Source organism: Sciurus vulgaris (assembly GCF_902686455.1).
Source record: "Sciurus vulgaris genome assembly, chromosome: 2".
NCBI lineage: Eukaryota > Metazoa > Chordata > Mammalia > Rodentia > Sciuridae > Sciurus > Sciurus vulgaris.
In genome coordinates, this window is record NC_136462.1 from 182,762,428 (window position 1) to 182,783,825 (window position 21,398).

The following is a 21,398-nucleotide window of genomic DNA, read 5'->3' on the forward strand; positions in this document are numbered from 1 at the left end:
ACACCATTACTAGCACCTCACTGAGCGGGAAGGAAGCGGGGGTCTGAGTGGACCCTCAAGTTTGGAATGAGACAAGGAGCAGGTAACCCCTAAGCTCATGATGTTGGACTACGTTACCAGGTGTGTAATGTTTAGATCATGGAAAGTGACCTCTTTCCACATAGGACCACACCCAGAACCCTGTAGTCATTTTTGAGAACTCCATATTTAACTTTTAAGTAACTGTTTTTGCTTATAAAAGTAAATCAGAGACAGTGTTGAAAATACACAAAACAAACCATGCGTCCTTCCTCCACCTGGTCTTGAATCACAGTGGCTGTCCATGTGTGGTGGTGCCTGACTCAGCATTAGCATCACTGGGGAGCTTGCTAGAAATTCTCACATTGCAACCCAGACCTGCTGAATAAGAAACTCTAGGAGTGGCCCCTACCCCCAAGCAATTCCTTGTTCCTTCCAGTCTTTCTTCCCTAAAAGGGCAAGAGTCCCACCTCTCTGACAAGTCCCCCCCACAGCCTGACACAGGTCAGATCTCAGTAGGCAGAAGGGATCTCCCTGGCAGAAATGAAGGCGAGAAGCCTCTTCCTCCATGAGCAGCTGCCTCCCCGGGGCCGCCCGGCACCACAGTCTGTTCCTGACAGAGCAAACTATTGCACTCCTGCCAGCCTTGTCTCTTTCCGTGGGAGCCCAGGGGACCAGGCCTCTCGGGGACTTGTCCCAGCTGCAGGCAGAATGCTGGTCAGCCCCTCCTGGCCGGGCCCCACGTGAGGGTGGTTTGACAAAGGCCGAGCCTGTGGCTGTCTGCTGGGCTGTGGGTAGTGGCTGGTGACTGCAGGACCTAGGCAGGGGCTCTGAACTTCTGGAACCTGAGGTAGGAGCAGGGAAAGGATCTGCTAGGCACAGTGAGGGCTCCCAGAGGGGAGGACCCTGTTTGACTGCAGACACTGGGTCCATACTGAGCCCAAGAACCTTCTGGGCTCCTCCATCCTGCAATCCCACAAGCTTCACCCCAGGGAAGCTCTCTGGTGACAAGGCCAACTGAGGGGTTCTGGAGCGGGGACAGTGGGTAGCTCAGCCTTCACAGACAGCCCAGGGACCTGCAGAGCCCCACATCTCCCAGTGCCCCTCTGCAACAGAAGTGGAAAGGGCCAGACCCCCAGGACTCAGCAGCCCTCGTGGCTACACAAGGTTGTTGGAGTCTCCCCTCTCCCCACATCGGGGGACCCCAAATCTCCCCCTCCACTGCAGACACAAAAGATTACACCACCCGGTGGTGCCCAACTCAGAGCTTTGAGGGCCCCGTTCTCAATCCCACAGTCCAAAAGCCACCCCAAAGAAGCTGGGAAAGGGGTGCAGATCAGGAACAACCTGCCACCCCACCGTGGTCCAGCTCTGCCTGCAAGCTGCCTTCGTTCCCGTGAGGGCTCCCCTTGAAGATACCCTCATCTAACCCAGACGGCTACCAGAGAGCGGAGGAGGGTGGGGGACAGGGACAGGACACGCACACTGCCAGGCAGTCAGCACTTCCCTTTCTCAAGGTTTCTTTTGCTCTGATGAGCAGGCAAGAGGTGTTGAGTGGAGGAAGTCCGAAAAAAGCAGGTGTTTTCTGTCTCCTCCACTTGTTCTCCCTGGCTTTGGCACCTGGACCCTGAGCCAGTCGCAGTCCCCTCCCCACTGTCTTGTTCCTGCCCCGCCCCCGGGACCCACATATGCCCTGGGTACAAACACGGTCACTGCCTCCGAGGAGGCCCACAAACCCCAGGCCCAGCCCAGGTGCATACGGGCATGACTGATGGTTTAACCTTCTCACCAAACCTGTGAGGTGGGTGCTGAAAACGTTTCCATTTTGCAGCTAAAGAAACTGAGGCTCAGAAGTTTCCCAGAGCTGTTTAAGCAAGGGAGGGACAGATCTGGAATCCACACAAGGTCGGTGGCCCTGGGCCAATGCATGGTAACTATGTCTTCCTCCAGGTTCACTCGGGCTACTACCCATGCTAGAATGGCCTTCACCAGGCTCACTTCCAACTATCTCGTCCTTCCAGAACATTCCCTCCTCCCCTAATCTGATTCGGAACCCACACTCTGAACTCCCTGGTCCCTGGTGCTAACAACTTTGGGTTGTATTTGCCTATTTTCAAGTCTTTATCTTCCCCAGGAGCTTTCAAGTCTTTATCTTCCCCAGGAGCTGGGGGAAGGGCAGGGCTGGTGCTGATCCGTCACCCGGGGCAGCAAGTGGCACCCATCACAGCTCACGGGCGGAAGAATAAATGGGAGAACGCGTGTGGCCGCTGCCCTGGTCCCTGTCTCCACAGCCAGGGCAGTAAGTCTTCTGACCTCAGCTTCAGGCCAGCTACAAAGGGACCAGGGAAGCCTGGGCAGATCCAGAGCCCATCTCAGACCCCCATGCCACTCCAGGATGGGGGCCATGTCCGTCTGCCCAGGGAACCCCCTGCTCCCCATTCACTCCCTGCCTACGAAGTGTCTTTCTATCCAGCCCTGGTGACCCATGAGGGCAGCCTGCAGGAAGCAGCCTCTCAGAGGCCGAGCTGGTTCCCAGGAGTCCTGGGGGACCGGCCAGGAAAAGTCTCTTGGTCCAGGCTGGGCTGGAGGGCCCAATGTGAGCTCACACTGCTGCTAATAATAGGAGGCCCGCAGAGCAGGCTGGGCCTCCACAGTTTACAAAGACATTCCATCTGGATCATCTCACGGGTCCTTGCAGAAAGCCTCGGGCCAGGCGGGTCAGCAGCTCATCCCTGTTCCACAGACGAACAGCCACAGAGAAGCACAGGGAGGAGGCGCTGTGCCCACGCCTAACCTGGTCAGCGAAGAGAACCCCAAGCAGGACACAGACCCTGCCCTCAGGATCCCGCCTCTGAATCACACTCACTCAGGGAGTCCATGGACTTGAAAAGTCACATTTTGTTTTCAATTACCTCTAACCAAAAATCAAATTTCCTTCCACGCTGAACCCCATGGAAGAAAGCAGGGTTGTGTTAGCAGCACCTGTGACTTTGCCACCAGAAGAGATCGCCTATATTTTCATAGGCTGTAACAGTTGTTGCAGAAATGTCAAAATATTGTTTATACTCATCAGTAACTTTATTAATTCAGGAGCTCAGTGGCAGGCCTGTTAACTACATCATTCCAAAGTTACTGATGTGAGTTAATAATCATGTATATTATTACTCTATCGTGATTTCAGAGTTTAATTAATAACTCTGCTTCAATACGCTCGGTTTCCTTTGCATTTCATCCTAAGGATGAAATCTTTTGCATTATCCTGAGGACTGTTCTCAGCAGAGGGCTTGAAGGGGTGCATAGCCCGCAATAAGGAGCCTCTGTCCTCTCACCTGTGGGATAGGGTCACCATGCCAGGACCTTCTTTCCACCATCAAGGCACAAAACGGGAGAAGCAGAAACATCCTTCGAACCACATTTTAAGTGTCCTAAGGATTCCTTTCCGCAAAAAACCTCCAGAGACAAGACGATGAATCTGTCTAATGAAGACGGGGCGGGGGGGGGGGGGCAGTTTAGATTTGGGTTCTCAGGAACCTTCACACGTGAGCATATGTGCATGAGCACCATGCAGACTGGCCTGCAGGTGACAGTGACCAACACTAGCGCCTCTGCAGAAACACAGCAAAAGTGTCACTGGACGAGGTGAATCCAGCAACAGTCCACTGCTGGCCCTGAGGGGACAGGGAGAAAACCAAGAAGGCATGAGGTTCCTGAAGGCAGGAGGTTGCCTCTTAGCAGCCACCAGGAAGAGACTGTGCTGGAGTGGAGTCCCCCAGCTACCCGCACCAAGAGGCAGCTCCCTGCACTGCAGGAATCCACCTTTATGGCATTCTGGACTATCAGGACAGAAAACGGATAGGTGGCTCTCAGGATCTGAGGTAGAGGACGGGATGGACCTCAAAGAAAAAACTAGGGGGGCCATGGGACTATTTTATGTTCCTTTTGTTTCATTTTGAGGTGCCAGGGGTAGAACCCCTGCCACTTCTGAGCTACACAGCCAGTCCTGTTCTATGTCATTATTTTGGTACTGGGGATTGAACCCAGGGGCGTTTTACCACTGAGCCACATCCCAGTCCTTTTTACGTTGAGACAGGGTCTCACTAAGTTGCTGAGGCTGGCCTCGAATCTGGGATCCTCCTGCCCCAGCCTCCCGAACTGCTGCTGGATTATAGGTGTGTACCACAGCACCTGGCTGAGTTCTGTATCTTAATTGGGGTGATGGTTACAAAGCTAGATGAATTTGTCAAAACTCATTTTACCATATGTAAACCATACCTTAATACATAATTAATACATAATTTACCTAACCTAAAAAAAAAAAAAGCAAATCTCCACCATGCTGGTGGACCCTTCACCACGCTCAAAACGAAACCCAATTCTGTCCCGGGGCACAGGCTCCTGGCCTCCTGCACTCACCTCCCACAACTCTACCCCACACTGGCCACCCTCCAGCCACTGGGGTCCACACCTGACCTGTCCCACCTGCCCTTGTCCCGCCCTCTGCCTCGCAGGGCTGCTCCCCCTCCTGCCAAGATCCCCATGGCAAGGCCACCTCCAGAGACCTTCCAGAGCCCATGGGCCCATTTGTCTGGCTTAACCCTTTGTTTCTTCCAGGGTAAGTATCACAGGCTTGGGTGGGGCTGGCATACCCCTTCAAGGGCTGGGGTGAGTGGCCAGGACCAAGGCAGGAGACAAGTGGCCCAGAGCCAGGGTGGCAGATGGACAGGCAGCCTGGGCCTTGGCCTGAAGGAGAGACCGTGGTGGCCAGGGGTGTGCTGGAAATGAGTACGTGTGAGACTCATTTTACTGATTTGTCGGTTTGCTCATGAAACATCGGATCGGCCTCTACCACGAGGATGCGACCATCAGGAAAGTGGACTCTAGCCCAGTGCCCAGCACACACAGGATGGCTCAATAAATAGCTGCCAAGTCATAAACGGGCCTAAGGCAGCAAGGTGACGTCCCACTGCACGCCCTGCTGAGAACTACTTCTAGTTGGTGCTGCTTCGTGAATCCAATTCTTTGATCCTGTGAGTCTGATATCCGTGGCGGCTTCAGACCCCAGCCCACTGACACCCAGCCACAACCCTGCCAGATTCCAGGCCTTCCCCAGTCCTGTCACCTCCTCCCAGGTCCCAGGCAGACCTAGGCAGGACAGCAGAGCCCCTGCTCTGCATGATGGCAGCTGTCCCACAGAGGAACAGGAGTCCCTGCTTGGCCTGCCTTTTCCCACACGCCGCCTGGCCACCATGGTCTCTCCTCAGGCCAAGGCCTGGGCTGCCTGTCCATCTGCCTTCCTGGCTCTGGGGTACTTGTTTCCTGCTCTGGTCCTCGCCACTCACTCCAGCCCCAGAAGGGCTGACCAGCAGGGTGGGCCAGCAGTGGCCACAGGGGCACATGCCAACCCCACCCAAGGGGCCAAGGCTGCCATCTGCTATCCCTTCTGCCAGTCCCTAGGGGTCTGACAAGGCTCCAGATGAGATCATCACACTTGAATCCAAAGGAGGGACGGCGAAAGGCTCCACTTCCCCTTCAGTTCAAATGCACTCCACGGGGCGGCAGGGGGAGGGGAACCCAAAGACCCCAGAGGGCGCTGAGGCCTTGAGATGGACAGGAGCCCGGCCATGTTTCCACAGTTGAAGAGGGAGGGACTCCTAGCTCCTGCCTCCCAGCCCAGAGTTCAATACCACAGCCTCCTTGAGTGAAAGCTGGGGGAGCTGGTGTCAAAGGTCCTGGAGAGGGTCGGCCAGACACCACTGTGCCCCCCAATGTCCCTGCACCTGCGGGCACAGAGGCTGCCTGGTTCTGGAGACCTCCGGGATCCCACTTATCTGATGGGCAATAAAGAGGGAAAGACACTGCTCAGTTCCCTCCTGGTATCCCGAGCAGTCCCCAGTGGGTAGGGACCTGGGGTCAGAGGGGACAAGTATACGGCCCAAGGTCACACGCTAAGTGGCCCAGCCAGCATTCCTTTTGAGATCTCATGAACTAAAACAGACAGTCTCTATAATGGGGACACAAAAATACGGGCTAACGTTTTCAAGGATCTGGCACATGCCTGACAGGCAGAGACTGAACAGTCATTACGTCTTGCTCAGTGATGATCCTTTGAAGCAGGCGCCCTCAGGAGCTCATCCCTCTTTACAGACGAGCACACGGTCAAGAATAAGAAGGTCCCATAGCTGCCAGTCAGGAACCAGCCTCCCAGGCCTGGTGCAGCTCTGTGCACGAGCCGATGCTGCCTGTCAGGGAGCTGTGTGTGTGTGCATGTGTGTGCTCAGTGGTGGGAGAGGCCTGGAGACTGCCGACCTGCATGCCTGGCTTGTCACTGTCCCACTGAAGGCCTCACAGGCAGAACGGGCAGAGCAGGTTGGCCCCTGCTGCCTCTGAGGGGCACTCACAGAGGGAGCGCCTGACAGTGTCCCTCAGGTCCTTTCCTTTCCTGGTGAACAGGAAGGAAGGCAGCTTTGTCTGGATATGTTGAAAACATCTCCCAAATCGCCTCTGGGCTGTAACCAAGAGAGAGCAGGGCATTGAGGTCTTTGGAGATGGAAATAAGGCTCTAAGTCAAGAGACTGGCTCAGGGTCATGCAGCCTGACCTCCGGCACCCCAGAGCATTTCACACCTGCATCTCTGCCCAGGCCATTCCCCTGCTTGGCATTCCAAAAAGTGCACCACAAGACCCTCATCCTTGAGTCACTTAAACACTGTGTGACCTCTAGCAAACATCTTAACCTCTCTGGGGCTAAGTACCCTGGATGGTCTCTGATATCATGCAGAGGAAGGGGGAAGGGCTGATGAGATACCTGTAATTACCTGATTAGTAATCTAATCACTACTGGGCGAATGCCCCAAAGGAGCCTGCAGGAAGCTCCAAGGTGTCTCTACCACAGGAGCCTGGCCTGGAGCAACCCTGAGGAGAAGCTGCTGGACTCAGGGGGGAGGAGGAAGAGCAGGGAACTGCAAGGGCAAAGGCCCAGTGGGAAGAGCCTAGGGACAGGGTCGGGGGTGTGTCCCAGAACAGGCTGGGAGCCTGGGTGGAGCAGGGGTGGGAAGCAGGACCCACAGGCCACTAGGGCAGGGCCAGGGAGGGGCGGGCAGGGAGAGGCTGGTGCAATTAACCAGGGCCCAGAAGAGCCAAGCAGGCCAGGACTGATCCAGTGCAGCTGCGGAACCCAGACTCCCCTGGAGCCTACGCTTCTCTTTACGACCCTGGCAATGGAAGACGATTCGTGTCCATCTTAGAGCGAGGGACCCCAAGCCCGGCCTCCATCAGCTAGGGCACCCAACAGGTTCTAAGTCCGAGGCACTGACGTGCCCATCCAGGGAAGAAGAGGGACTTGGGTGGCAGTGGAAGGGAGGTGTGTCTGGGGACAACGAGGCCGAGGCTCAGAAGGAAAAGGCAGAGCCGGGCGTCAAGCAGTCTGCTGGGTCCAGACCACAGTGCTCTTAAATCCGCCGGGCTCTGGAGAACGGAGGGCTGTCCTGCGGCTCCCACCTCCTCTGACTCCTTGCCCTGCCTCAGGGCAGCCAGCAAATGCAGCCACGGTGCTGAGCTGGAGGCCTCTGCCCACCTGGGACAGCCCACCCAGAACACTTAATGGTCTTGGGCTTTCCCCAACCCAGCTCCTAGTTCCTTCCAGTAGCAAAGCAGAGTGGGCGTGACCCATAAGGTCAGCACGTGGAGGATGGGGGTATTTGCTGTCCTCAGGACCTTGTACTGGAATTCACCGCGCCCCTCCCAGGGGTCTCCTCTGCCTTGGAGGCTGCACAGGCTGGGCGTGGCACATACCTGAATGCTAATCCTCCCAAATGCCTGCAAGAAAGGGTCTCCATTCCCATTGTACGGGTGGGAAGACTGAGGCTTGATGAGGGGCCTTGCACAGGGAGATTATGCACAGAAAGGAGGCAACAAAATGAAATTTGACCCAAGACCTGACACCAACAATGGAGTTCGCCCATGAGATCTCTGAGTCTTCCTTCCCTCTCTCTCCAGGCCCCAGAGACAGGCCAGGCCTCGTGTCCAGTGCCTCAGACATGTGGGAAGGAAGCAGCCCAGCCTTGCCACAGCACCGTCTCTTAGCAAGGTGCAGAGGGTGCGGGGCCCACTCCTCTTTCCAGGCTCTGCCCCACCCACCATGCCCTCAGCTCAGCCCGGAGCCGGGCCACTGTCTTTCATTCAGTCACACATACCTATTTATCGGGCCCCTCCAATGTAGCAGGCACAGTTCCAGGCACTGCTCCTCAGGCACAGAGGCGTCACTCAAAGGCTGACTCCCCAGCTGCCAGGCCACCACCTCCAGGAAACCTGCCAGCCCCTCCCAAGCACCCACATCTCCCCAGGCTCCTTCATCATCTCCAGCCCAGAAATGGGCACTCTTTCCAGATGGGGACAGCATGGCCCTCTGTAGCCCAGCAAAGGAAGAGAAGCAGGGGAGGGGAGATCAGGCCAGCAGGAAATTCCGAGGAGATTAGAAGGGAGTTTACCCGGGAGCAGTGTTTCTCCTGCGGCCTGACAACTGTCAGCCCCACTGGGCCCAGGTCCAAGTGCCTGGCCTCAGAGGCCTGGCTGTAACTTCTGCTGACCTGGAGACCTGACAGGCCCTACCCACCACCACCCAGCCCAGCCAGACTCTTTGGACCTCAGATCCAGAAGGTTATAAAGTCAAGGTCCTGGCCGTATCCTCACTGTTCCCATCTGCCTATGGAAGGAAGCCTTGCGGAGGAGCTGAAAACAGTAGGAGTTTGTACACATTAGCTCCAGGGAGACACCGACCAGGATTTCCTGTTTCTGTGTGGGAGTGACACACACTTGTCACTGTGTGTGTGTGTGTGTGTCTCTGGGTGCACTAGTTTGGCAAATGCTGCATGCCTGAGATTTGCAAGATCTGTGCTTGTGTCCATGCCCATGTTACAGGATCTTCTGTCACGTCTATGTGAATGTTTATATCTCAGCATGGATCCTCTCTAGCATGCCTGGAGGGATGCTTCTGGAAAGGTACAGCATCAGTCTGTCACGGGATGTGTCTGTGAGGTCAGTGTGAGTGGCTGCGGGTCTCTGAGCTTGAGCTATAATGTGTGTACAAGACAGGATGTGACTGGGTGCCGTGGCACAGGCCTGTAATCCCAGCAGCTCGGGAGGCTAAGAAGGGAGAATCGTGAGTTCAAAGCCAGCCTCAGCGACTCAGTGAGACTCTCTAAAAAATACAAGAGCAGAGGATGTGGCTCAGTGGTTAAGTGCTCCTGGGTTCAAATAAAAAGAGAGTGGATGTGCCCAGGGCACAGGCCCAGCCCCTCCACAAGGAATGCTGGCGGTCCTGGGCGTTCCGTCCCCCAGGCCATCGCAGCCTCGGCCTCACATTTTCCATCTGCAGCAGCTGTCCCCTCCCCGCTGACAGGCAAAGGGCCGAGATTCCTTAAAGACCCAGGTCTCAGAGCAGCCTCCAGGCTACCTCTCCACACCACTGGAAGGCTGGGACTCAAGGTAGGGACCCACTGGGCTTCCGACCATGGTGACCATTCCTCTCCCCTACCCAGTGACAGACTGCAGCCCTCTCCCTGTCCAGGGCCTGGGAAGAGCTACATATAGTGACCTGCTGTGTGGACTGGCACCACCCAGGAGGCACTCAGAAGACACGTGCTGAATGGACACACGAAGGGATGGATGCAGGAGGGCATCAGGGAAAGGCAATGACTGGGTCAGGCACTGACGTTTACTGAGCACTTGACCTTCATTCCCACGTGGAGGGTCCCCACGACCTTGGACAGGCCTGTCCTCCTGTTCACAGAAGGATCAGTCCATACACAGGGACAGGCACATGCCCGCAGGCTCCGGGTCCCCAGCAGCTCTATTCACCACTTGTCCCCTATAACTCTTAGCCTAGAGCCTGGCCCAGAACAGGGATCCCCTCAGACCAGACTCACTGTTAGCAAGCACTCAGCACTGGTCACACTGCAGGAAGAACAGGAGCGGTCAGGCACTCCTACAATCTCAGCAACTGAGGGGCCGGGGCAGGAGGAGGGCAAGTTCAAGGTCAGTCTGGGCAACTTAGTGACACCCATCTCAAAAGTTTAAAAGAAATAATAAAAAGGGCTGGAGATGTGGCTGAGTGACAAAGTGTCCCTGAGTTCAAAATACAAAAATAAAGAGACAGAGAGAAGGAGGAGGAAGAGAACTTCTTCAAGAAGAAGGAGGCGAAGAAAAGAACAGGACCCAGGTTAGACCAACAGGTGTCGGACTCACGACTGCAAGACCTGGAGCCTGCATCGATCCATCTGTGTAATGGCAACTGGGGGACTTCCTCCAAGCCCTTCAGAGCAAACATCTAGACTGGCTATTCCTCAAACACACAGCTAGAACCTCCAAGGAGGCCTGGTCCCCAGAGCCCAGGGAGCAGCAGCTCCTGCCCCATTAACATTCTAAAGCTAAGGAGATCCACCCTCCAGACTTCTTCCAGTTCCTCTAAGAAGGAACACATAGACATCCTGTCTGCTCATCGGCTAACAATAACAACAATTCCCCATAATTGTAGGATTTCACTTTCTGATCGATGAAAACGGTCCTTTGAGGATGTCTAGGCAGGTTCCAGCATCTTCATCATACAGTTGAGAAAAAAGCAGCTCAGAGAGGCCAAGTGACTTGTCCATGACCAAAGAGTGAACAGTAAAAACGTCTCCAAGCCAGGTCTTTGGGCTCTAGCTCTCGGATTCTCCATCCACACCCAGTGGGTTCCTAGCCTGTCCTCACCACATGGTACATGGGTAACTGTTAGTGGTCATGGTTGACCTCAGACCACTGGGGCTTTACAGGTCAAACATAGTTGACGTGTCTACTCTGCAGTGACAGTTCCATCTCTGGATTCTGGAACCTTGGCAGATAATAACCTTCAGACTTCCTTGTCTAGAAGGCACCCAAGGTCAAGCAGCTCAACCGTAGCCACCACATAAATCTCCCCAGGAACGTTACGCAGGAAATCACAACCACCAATGTTTCAGACCACTTACAAGTTATTTTCCCCAAACTCTATCTATAGCCAAGCATGAGAGGTCATTCAGCCTCTTTTTGAATAATCCAAGTGACAGCAAGCTCATGACCTCTGTAGAAACTCCCTCTACCTTTCCTTTGGGAGAGAGTTATCCCATTAATGCTTCCCTCGATGGGCCCCAGGACCCATGCTCCCCAGAGGAGAAATCCAGGAGAGCTGCAGTCACCCGACAGCACTTCCCTGGCTGACAGTCCCCAGTGTCCCCCACCAGCTGGTAGTTCAACTGAACTGGGCCACCTGCTGGACTCAGGCACTCCCCCAACCTGAACAGTCGGTCTCAAAAGACACACTGGGGTCTCAGTCTTTTCCTTCCTTGCCAGTTTCTGCATCTCAGATGCAAAGCGACCCAGAGAGGCAGCAAGAACATCAATCTAGCATACTCCCAATCCCAGCCCTGGCTGCCCTGAGACCCCGCTCTGGGACCTGTAGCAAGTTCCTTCCCTGCTCTGGTCACAGTTTACCCATTCGCAAAAAGAAAAAAAAAAAAAAAAAAAAAAAAGTGTGTGTGGGGGTGACACACACACAACAAAACACGCCTGTAGTAAGTTCTATATTTGTGGCCCACATCCATAATGTCCAGGGTTCCCCCTGCCTCTGTGAGGCTGGCAGCTGAGGTAAACAAACCTCCATAGAAGGGATGTGAGGACCCACATGCACACAGCAAGAATCAGCACTATCAGGTCTCACTCGAGTCTCAATCCAGTCCTCCTCTGACCTCAAACTCAACAAGTTTTTACCCAATGATCCTTAGCCTAGAATGTCCTTATTGCAGCTCCACTATCTACCAGTTCCATGTCATCCTCCCAGAGCTGCGGCCCCCACCTTCCCACACTCTTGGCACGCTTACTCTTTCCACACCTTCCTGTGATCCACAACGCGCTTTAGAGTATGACCACTAGGAGACACAGTCTCCCCAAGGTTCCCTGAAAACACCACGTTGGCCTGTATCTCGCCTCCATCTGTTAGTGCACATGCAGAAGACCCTGAGTAGCTGGTGAATGAATGAATGAGAGGCCCGGAGAAAGCCCAGCCTGCTCCAGGTGGGGCAGAAGATCTACTCTGCACCCACAGAATCCATCAGAGACCCTGACAAGTACACATGGAAACCTTTCCCAAATCTCTTGAGAACAGGCATGATCTCAGCTACTGCCATCTGAGGGTTAGTATGCGCCAGGCATCTAGTGGTGTTTGCACACATCATTATCTCATCTAATCCTTTAAGATCAAAACATGTGTAATTGTCCTAGTTTTACAAAAAAAAAAAAAAAAAAAAAAAAAAAAAAAAAAAAAAACGAATTCCAGAGACATTAAGTAACTTGCCCAAGATCACAGTCAGGAAGCTGTAGACCCCAGATCCAACAGGGGCCTCAGGCGTGTGCATGAAGCTGAACCACAAAGGTATAAATTAAAACTCAGGTAGATACTAAGGTGCAGGCCATGTCCCCAGCAGGGCCTTGGAATAGATAGGAGCTCACAGGGGGCAGGTACATGAGACTGGAAGCAAAGCACTGTGACCTCTCCTCCTCTGCCAGGGTGAGCAGTGGGGGTAAGGGGCTCAGGGTCCAGCTCTGGGGCAGCTCCAGCAGGCAGTGTGGGAAGCAGCCCAGAGCATCCAGAGGACAAGCCCAGAAGGCCCTCTTGCAGCCTCTACTCCCCTCTCCTTCTCATTGTATTCCTTCAGAATACAATGGTAAGACCTGCCAGAACCCCTGATTGTCAATGGGGTCTTTGGGAAGACCCATCCTCCCCTTTAGCAGATAAAGGGAAGGGCTGGGCACTGAAGGACCAGGTTATCCTGCTTCAGAGAGACCCTGTCCTTCCATTCTGCAAACATTCACCAAACACTGCCTAGCAGTCCTGAGGAAAAAGGTGGGGGGCCAGAGACAGCTGAGCAAGACCCCAACGCTCTACTGAGTGAGAAACCCCTTCAGAGGAGCTACATGGCAAAGTCAAGTGCTGCAGGGCAGACAAAAATCAGCACACTGCTGTTAACTCCGTGGCTCCCGGCCAGGGATACTCTGGGTGTTGTGCCAGGCAATCAACAGACAAGTGCAAGCAACATTTTAGTCTCTTCCAAAACCATGCCCAGCCAGTAGAACCCGTGTTCTAGCCCCAACACCCCAGGGCCAGGCTGTCCCTCAGGCAGCCATGGAGTTAGGCAGCAGGCAGAGGGAACCTGGCCTGCATCCAGGAGGTGCTCATGTCCACTGAAAAGGCCAAGGCAAGGTCTGCTCTCCCCAGAAAGCTCTTAGGTCCCCACATGACCAGAGGGAGAGTCTTTTCAGGCAGCAGCTTCCCCCTCCCACTGGGAGTATAGGAAGGACATGGGCAATGGCCCTGAGGGGCCAATGGGGCCGTTGTATACAAGGCCTGTTGCTGAGAAGGCAGAAGACAATAAATATCCTGGGATCTAGGAAGCTGTCTCTGAACCGGTTTTCCCACAACATCATCCTCCCAGGCTGTGGGACCGTTAGACTGGGCGGAAGTGGACTCCAGCCAAGGGGATGTTCCCAGTTGTCATGCTTTCAAACTGGACCCGCCCTAAAAGGCAGGCGGGGACAGGCCTATGCCTGGGGAAGCCCTGGGTAAAGACTCAGGATGGTGTTCCAGCCTGTCCTTGGCAGCGAATGGCCACAGGTTTCCCTGGGGGAGGTGCACACACCAATAGTCCCAGAAAGGAGTCATGGAAGGCCTGTTGGCCTGGGGCAGGTTTTGAGCAACTGAAAGCAGAGGTCCAACCCCTCACTGACTATGCACCCCACCACAGAGCATCCTTCAAAGCAGTTTTCTCAAGATCCCTGTCCCCAGAGCAGGGTCCTTTGACCAGTTCTCTATCCAAGTTTCTCCTCAAAAGAGGACTTCCCAAATAAAGTGGGGAGAGGGAATGTGAGGACCCCCTAAACCGATCTCAGAGTGGTCCCCAGAGGGTCTGGGCCTCTTTCCCCAGTTTGTTCAGTGGGAAAGAGGCCCACGGCTACCCGCTTTCCCCCTCAGAGCCCCCACCTTGAGATAGTCGTTCTCGGAGCGCAGCTCCTCCAGCTCACGCACGAAGCCGCCGGGCCCGCAGTCCAGCATCTCCTCCGTGAGGTCAGAGAAGGCGAGCGAGGCACTGAGAGGCAGACGGCTGCTGCCCACCGACGACGCGGCCATCGATGGCTCATCGGGGGAAGCGGGTGGCCGCGGAGGCTGGTGCGCGGACGGCGCGGGCTGAGGTTGTCCGGCGCGGGCCCCCGCCGGCCCCCCGGCCGCCGACTCGGCGTCGCTGCTCAGCGCCAGCTCCAGGCCCAGCAGGCGCGCCTCCTCCGACGCGCAGTCGGACACCTCGGAGCTGCTGTCAGTGAGGCTGGGAGGCGGAGGCGGAGGTCGCGGCCCGGTACCCGGACGCGGGCGGCCCTTGGCGCGGACCCCGGTGCGGACCCCGGCCACCCGCGCCCCCGCGCCTCTCGCCCCTGGCGCCACTGCGCGCCCCTTCTTGTCGGGCCGCGCTGAGGACGCGGCGCTACAGGCGGCAGCGGCGCCCGGGCCTGGGCCGCGGCGGCCCTTGGCTAACGACCAGCCGGCCACGTCCTTGGGCCGGGCCGGCGACGGCGCGCGGTGGCTCTTCTTCCTCTCCAGGACCGGCGCGGGCGGGGGAACGCAGCCCCGCGCCGGGGGCTCGCCCGCCGGCGCCTCCATCGCGGCCTCCCTCGGCCTCAGCGAGCGGCGCGCATGGCCCGGGCCCGCCCGGCCTCGGCGTCCCTGGGGAGGGTCCCGGTGCGGCTCCGGCCGTTCGAGCTGCGGATCCTCTCGGCACACCTCAGCCTGAGGACTGCGCTCTGGACCCGACCCCCGCCGCACAGCCTCTCCGCTGCTCTGAGCTCTGAGAGAGCGGCCCGATCGCCTCCAGGCGCCACGGCTCCGGCTCCGGCTCCGCCCGGCGCCCGCCCCCTCGGCCTCGCCGCGCCCCCGGAGCGCGCTGGGGCCTCGGCTGCCGGCACGCCGATCGCTGCCTCGGGCTCCGAGTCCGGCTGCGGCCAGGACCCCGGCTCCGCCCGGCGCGGCCCGCCCCCCGCGCAGCCCCGCCAGCTCCCCGCCCCGCCGCCTCGGCTCGGGGGCGCGCGGCTCCGCGAACAAAAGGCGGACGCGGCGGGAGCGGCGGGGAGGGACGCAGGCTGGAAGCGAGGGAGGGATCTGCGAGGCAACAGCGACCCCCTCGAGGGTCAGGCGGGCCCGGGCAGCCGCGGCCCGGGCTCCCTCCTCCTGCGCTCCACCGCCGCCCCCTCCCCTGCGGGCCGGGGTTTCGCACCCCGGGGAGGCGCCCCGCTGCCCAGCGTCCTGGCAGGGGCCTCGTGAGCGGCGGGACGGGGGATTCCCCGGCCGAGGTCCGGCGGACCTCAGCACACAAGAGCCAGCATCCATGCACACCCCGCACCTCGCCCCTCGCCCCTCGCCCTGTGCTGAGCGTGCGCGAACTCCGCCCCCTTTAACCTTGCAAAACAAGACCAACGATCCCATAGCACAGATGCGTAAACTGAAGCCTATGGGGGACTAGCGATCCGCTCACGATCAGCGGCAGGGCCGGGAAGGAACCCAAACCTCACGCCTCCGGAACATGCTCTGACTCCTCCTGCCTCAGTTTCCCTCCCGCTGCCCTAGGGACCGTGAAGCGCTGGGTTCACGCCCCGCTCGCACACCTCCCCCATCCCGGTTTCAGGCTCTGTACAGCTAAAATGGAAGCGACGCGTTACTTAGTGTCAGACCAGTGGATGCTTTAGGGGTAGACTGACTCCGGCGAGGACTGGCACGGGCTGGGGACGGTCCTCCGATCACCCCACAGCACCCGGAGCAGCTTCGGAAGGCCCTGGAGCCCCCGCTGTAGTGGTTGTGATTTCTTTCCCTCTGGGACTGTCTCTGGGGCTCCTGTGCTCTGTGGATTTTCCCGAGTCCATTGCACCTTATTCACCGCTGCCCCGCGCCTTGCTGCCACTCCTCAACCTGAGCCACCGCAAGGCAGAGCCTTAAGTTCTTGTACTGCCCTAAAGGCGTTCCCTCACCCTCAGGGTGGGCTCCCTCGACCCTGGAGGGCAGAGTTGTGTTTACCTCTCTGCTTTCTTTTCCTCCCCTATTTCCTTCTCCCACTTTTCCTCCTCTTTTTTCCTCCTCCTTTTCCATGTTTTTCTTATCTTCCCCCGTTTCCTTCCCTTGCCCCCTTTCTTCTTCCTCTTCTTCCTTCATGGACCTTTTATTATTATTATTATTCATTTATTTATATGCGGTGCTGAGAATCGAACACAGTGCCACACATGCTAGGCAAGCGCTCAACCACTGAGCCACAACCCCAGCCCCAGCTCCGCTTCTGTGTCTCTCCCATGAATACACTCCTGGAGAGGCTCCTCTTGCCTAAGGCTTGACTTCATTGGGACCCAAGTGTGTGAGAGCCCCTGCACCTTCAGATCCTGCGGGTGCCCCCATGGAGCGGGGCAGGGAGCGGGGCTGTTCAACAGGTTCTGGGCAAACACTGCTTCAGGGGCATACCCATCCCCTCCTGGCGAGAAGCATCCACACACACCGCGCCCTCCTCTCGAGCGCCCTCTGCTGAGCGTGTGCGAACTCCTCCCGCTTCACTTTGCAAAGCAAAGCCGAGGATCCCATCCCATCACACAGATGCGTAAACTGAAACCTAGCGGGAGCGTGTGATCCATTCCTGGTCAACAGCAGAGCAGGAATAGAACCCACACCTTACCCACTCACCCTGTTAGCACAGGGAAGTCACCGAGGATACAGTGGTGGGCTTGTCAGTGCCTGGCCTCATGGAGCACACAGTATAGAGGGAGAGGGACCAAAAATCATAGGGTGGTCTGGCATGGCCCTGGAGCAAGGCTACTAAGCAGTGAAGAGGGACCCTTGGGCTAGTGACCCAAGGTAGGTCTTCGTACCCCTGGGCCCCAGAGTCCCCACCTGGTCTGGTCTAATGCTCCAGATGGCGGTTCTTCAGCACTGATACCCCTGCTCTTGCAGACAGATGCCACAGAACCCTTGGAAGTTGTTGCCCTTCTCTCTCCTTCACTTGCTCCTACATGGAACTCAGAGGTTTTGGCTGGTGTGAATTCACCCAGGGGACATACCACCATACCAGACCAGGCTCAGCCACCCCTGACACACTCCTGGCCATGCAGGCGTTCCTGAGATTAGAGTGGCCTGCACCTCCCCTCTTGAATAGAATCTGAGTCCTGGCTCTATCACTTATCTTTTCTGGGTCCCAACACCCCTGGCTGAGCAGGGACTGAGGATCCTTCCTGCTCTGAGATTTTTTAGATTTGGGGAGACAAGACCCTGCTGCAGCTCTAGGGGAGCACCCCTGCCACTCACCCTGAGAATCCAGTCCCAAGTGGGAAGGAGGGAAGCCCAGGCCTCATGGAGTGGTCATGTGAAGGCATTCCAGCCAACAACTCCAACTCTGGTCTGCACTGACCACCAGACACCTGAGAGCATGAGCTGCAGCTGACCCAGCCCCTCCCTCAGCCCCCACCTTGGAGCCACCCCGGCTGACAAGTGAGGCAGAAAAGAGTTGTCTCACTGACCCTACCCAAACAGCAAAGCAAGCTTTGTTACACGGCATTGGGAAACTAGAATGCATGACCAAGGTCATACAGCTTGGAAGTGGCAGGGCTGGGGTTGATTTGAACCCAGGACCACTCAATTCCAGAGGCCTTCTGGGTTGCACGATTGGCTGCAAACTGTCCAACTGAGCACCCAGTGTGTGCTGTATAAAGCTCTGATCAAGAAGGAGTGAGGGAGGCTGGGGATCTGGCTCCATGGAAGAGCGCTTGCCTAGCATGGGTGAGGCACCACATAAAAAAACAAATAATTTTTTTGGATGAGGAAGAAGAGGAGGAGGAGGAGGAGGGGGAGAAATGAAAGGCCAGAGATGTATCTCAGTGATAAAGCACCCTGGTGTTTAATATCCCAGTACGAGAGAAAGAGAGAGAATGAGAATATGAAGGAGGGAAAGAGGAAGTACTAGGGATTAAAATGAAGCAAACTATCCTATATTCATTCATGGATATGTCAAAGTGAACCCTTAACTATAATGCACTAATAAAAAAGAAGGAATGCTGCATTAAATGATTGCAAGGGGCTGGGGAGATAGCGCAGTGGTAGAATGCATGCCTTGCAAGCACAAGGCCCTGGGTTCAATCCCCAGCACCGCAAAAAAAAAAAAAAAAAGAAAAGAAAAGAAAAAATGATTGCAAGGATTACATAACAGATTGTAAGGAATGATTACCCAAGTGGAAAAATGGATTTATTTCTCCCATTCAAGCGGTTAGGTTGACCAACGTGATAGAAACCAAGTAGGGCTTAACTCCTGTGATTTTTTTTATAACTAAAGTAAAAGTTTTTTTCTTTATACAAATCATGAAGCAAGCTACTGGCTGAAAGAGTGGTCGGGAAACGTGCTTTACACAGAGCAGCAAGGGAGCCTCTCTGAGGTGGTGGTCTTTAAACTAGGTTATTCAAAGAGCCAGGGAAAGAGCAAGGCAGAGGGAGGAGCAGGAGTGAAGATCCTGAAGAAGGAACAAGTTGGGGAGATGATCGAGACGCGAGGAGGTCAACGTGCTAGAACCTTCTGGGTGATGGAGGGAGGAGATAGAGGCGGGTGGGCAGCAGGACCGAGCACAGGCCATGGGCAGAGGATTTGTTTTTGACGCAGTGAGGAGTCACTGGAGAGGCAAGCCAGAGAGTGATAGGATCTCACTTAGGTTTTAAAGCAGATCACTCTGCTGCTGGCGAGAACAGATGGGTTCGGGGGCTACTGAAGCTGACAATGGCTTGGGTGAGACTGAAAGCAGTGGAGATGGAAGAAAGTTGTTAGGTTTTTTTTTTTTTTTTTTTTTTTTTTTTTGTAGTACTAGAACTCAGGAGCACTCTATCAATGAGCTACCTCCCCAGCCCCTTTTATTGGTGAGACTGGTCTCAAAATTGCGATCCTCAGGCTGGGGCTGGGGCTCAGTGGCAGAGCGCTTGCCTAGCACATGTGAGGCACTGGGTTCCACTCTCAGCACCACAGACAAATAAATAAATTAAATTAAATAATTATTTTTTAAAAAATTGCAATCCTCCGGCTTCCGTCTCCCAAGTTGCTAGGATTTCAGGCACCCCGCAAAGATGGGTTCTTCCGCTGTGTTCTGGAGCTTCGAAGAGTCTGACGCCGGTGGCTGGAAGTGAGGAATCAGAGAAACACAGTCAAGTCCCACGCCCTGGTTTCTGGCCTCATCGATGGGACGAGTGAATGGTGGCACCGTTGACATGGCAGGAAAGGTAGGCGTGGAGGAGGCCAGGGACAAGAGGACGACATTTAAGGGGAGATGAAGAGCTCTTTTTGGTCATGTTCAGTTTGAAGTGTCTGTGGAGGTATCCAAGTGGAAAACTCAAGAAAGCGACCTGGGAGCCTGGAGCCCAGCATAGCAGTTGGGTCTGCAGCCATGAGAGTCACTGGCATTTAGATCCGAGTCAAATCCGTAAGACCAGGTGAGGTCACTGAGGAAGCGGGTCTATAGGATGCTAGTCTGATCCTAGAACCAGGGAGCCAGGAATGCCTGTTTCTAGAGAATGGGTAAAAGAGGAGAAACCAGCCACAAAAGACAGAGGGAGCCGAAGCCAAGGAGCAGAGACGCAAGGCTGCCAGGACCATGGTCTGGGGACAGACACCACGGGGAGTAGACTGAAAGTGAACAGGAGGTGGAGGCAGAGTGTAGGGAGAGGGCCGTGGGGCCAACCCGGAAAATAAGACAGCAGAGTGAGCTAGGACAGAAGCAGACAGACGCGGGGCCAGGCCTTGGAAAGCAACCGGGACCTGTCTTCCATCGCTCTGGAGAGAAGACAGAGTACAAGGTAAGATGCAGGAGGAGGTGGAGGGTGGGGTGTGGCTGATGAGACTGTTTTCTCAACAGGAATGAAGTGACCAGCTGAGGGTGGGAGAGAGAGCCTGTGAGGACCGTATGGAAGAGTGACCTCAGGGAGTGGCAATCTGGCCTCTGGGGACACATGAGGGAGGATGTCAGGCCAGCATGTCATGCATGCATTTGAAGTGAAGTCAGCCCCCAGGTACTCCAGGGAACAACGAGTGAGCATAGGAGCTTCTCATTTTCCCTTGGGCTTTTTGAGTTTCTTTTGCTTGGCCAAAATCGTACTGCAGATACCATTCTATATTTTGTTTTGTCCCCCCACCCCTTACCAGGATGGTGGAAGCATTTCCCATCTATGTCTACACTCTCTGCAAATGTCACTTTTCATACGTGAAATAACCTGCTGAGTAGATGCTGTGTGCCCTGGTCACTCACCTTTCCCGCTTTTATGGGACACTCCAGCTGTTTCCTAGAGATGACTACCACAGTTTGAGAAAGAGGCATCACAATCACACGAAGTCTGCAGAGGAGAAAGGAGGCAGCTGAATGGCCGAGAGGGGACCACAGGCCCCTGGCGCCCCGGTCCCACTGCGCCCACTTCCCAGGGGCAGTTATCTGACAGGCGTGTTCCTGCCAGGCCACACGCTGAGTGGACACGCGGACAAAAAACGGAAGAGATAGGCAACCTCACAGCTTCTCAAAGTGTCCAGTGGTCAGGCATGCAGAGTAGGGGGAATGGGGTTGAGCAGGTCACCCAGGGAGGGGCAGCCGCAAGTGCCCGGCATGTGACCCGCAGCCGTTTACAGCTGAAACACACATTGCAACAGCCATGTTTGAAGTGGCAACAGGACCCTTCACTTGGCTGTTTTCCCCAAAATACAAGTCCTTTTGGCATCCCACGCTTCCTGGAGGAAGCATCGCCCCCGGGACACCTGGTCATAGGCAGAGTATGAGGGACCCAGTCCTCTCCCCCAAGGCCAGTGGGACAGGTCTCTTTTCTCTGGGTGACGATGGAGGGGCCCACCTGTGAGACACATGCTCACCACCAACAGAGGCCGATTGGGGCTGCTGGCTCTGGGGCCAGCTGAAGCCCTTCTAGCTCTGACTCTTATGATTAAACAATGCAACAGTCACCAGGGTCCTATTGGGAGCCAGGGACAGAGCAATACCATCCATTGACAGTGTCTTCTGTGCCAGACTGGGCTTCCTGGGCACGACCTCCCAACCTGTACCCGCGGCCAGTGAGGAAAGTCCTCGTGCCACCCGAGAGGGGAAGCCAGCATGTGGCAATGATGGCGAGTGCCCAGCATGGCCTTTCCTGCAGCATTTGCACATCACAGATCTTAACCGTAAGGAAAGCATCCTCAGTGGTGGGCATCAATCACCAGGTGGCCCCTGGGAGATCCCAGTAAGGGTTAAGGAGCCCAGTATCCCCCACCTTTGGCCTTTTGG

At 55.8% G+C, this 21,398-nt stretch overlaps 1 protein-coding gene across 1 annotated transcript in view; it reads right to left on the bottom strand.

The window, feature by feature from the left end:
* MTCL2 (microtubule crosslinking factor 2) overlaps positions 1-15,697 on the bottom strand; it is a 69,723-nt gene extending 54,026 nt beyond the window's left edge. The window contains exon 1 of the mRNA XM_079128105.1: positions 14,065-15,697. Coding sequence (XP_078984231.1) covers positions 14,065-15,555 — 1,491 coding nt within the window. The 5' untranslated portion in view covers positions 15,556-15,697. The remainder of the gene's footprint in view (positions 1-14,064) is intronic.
* Positions 15,698-21,398: the final 5,701 nt, after the last annotated feature.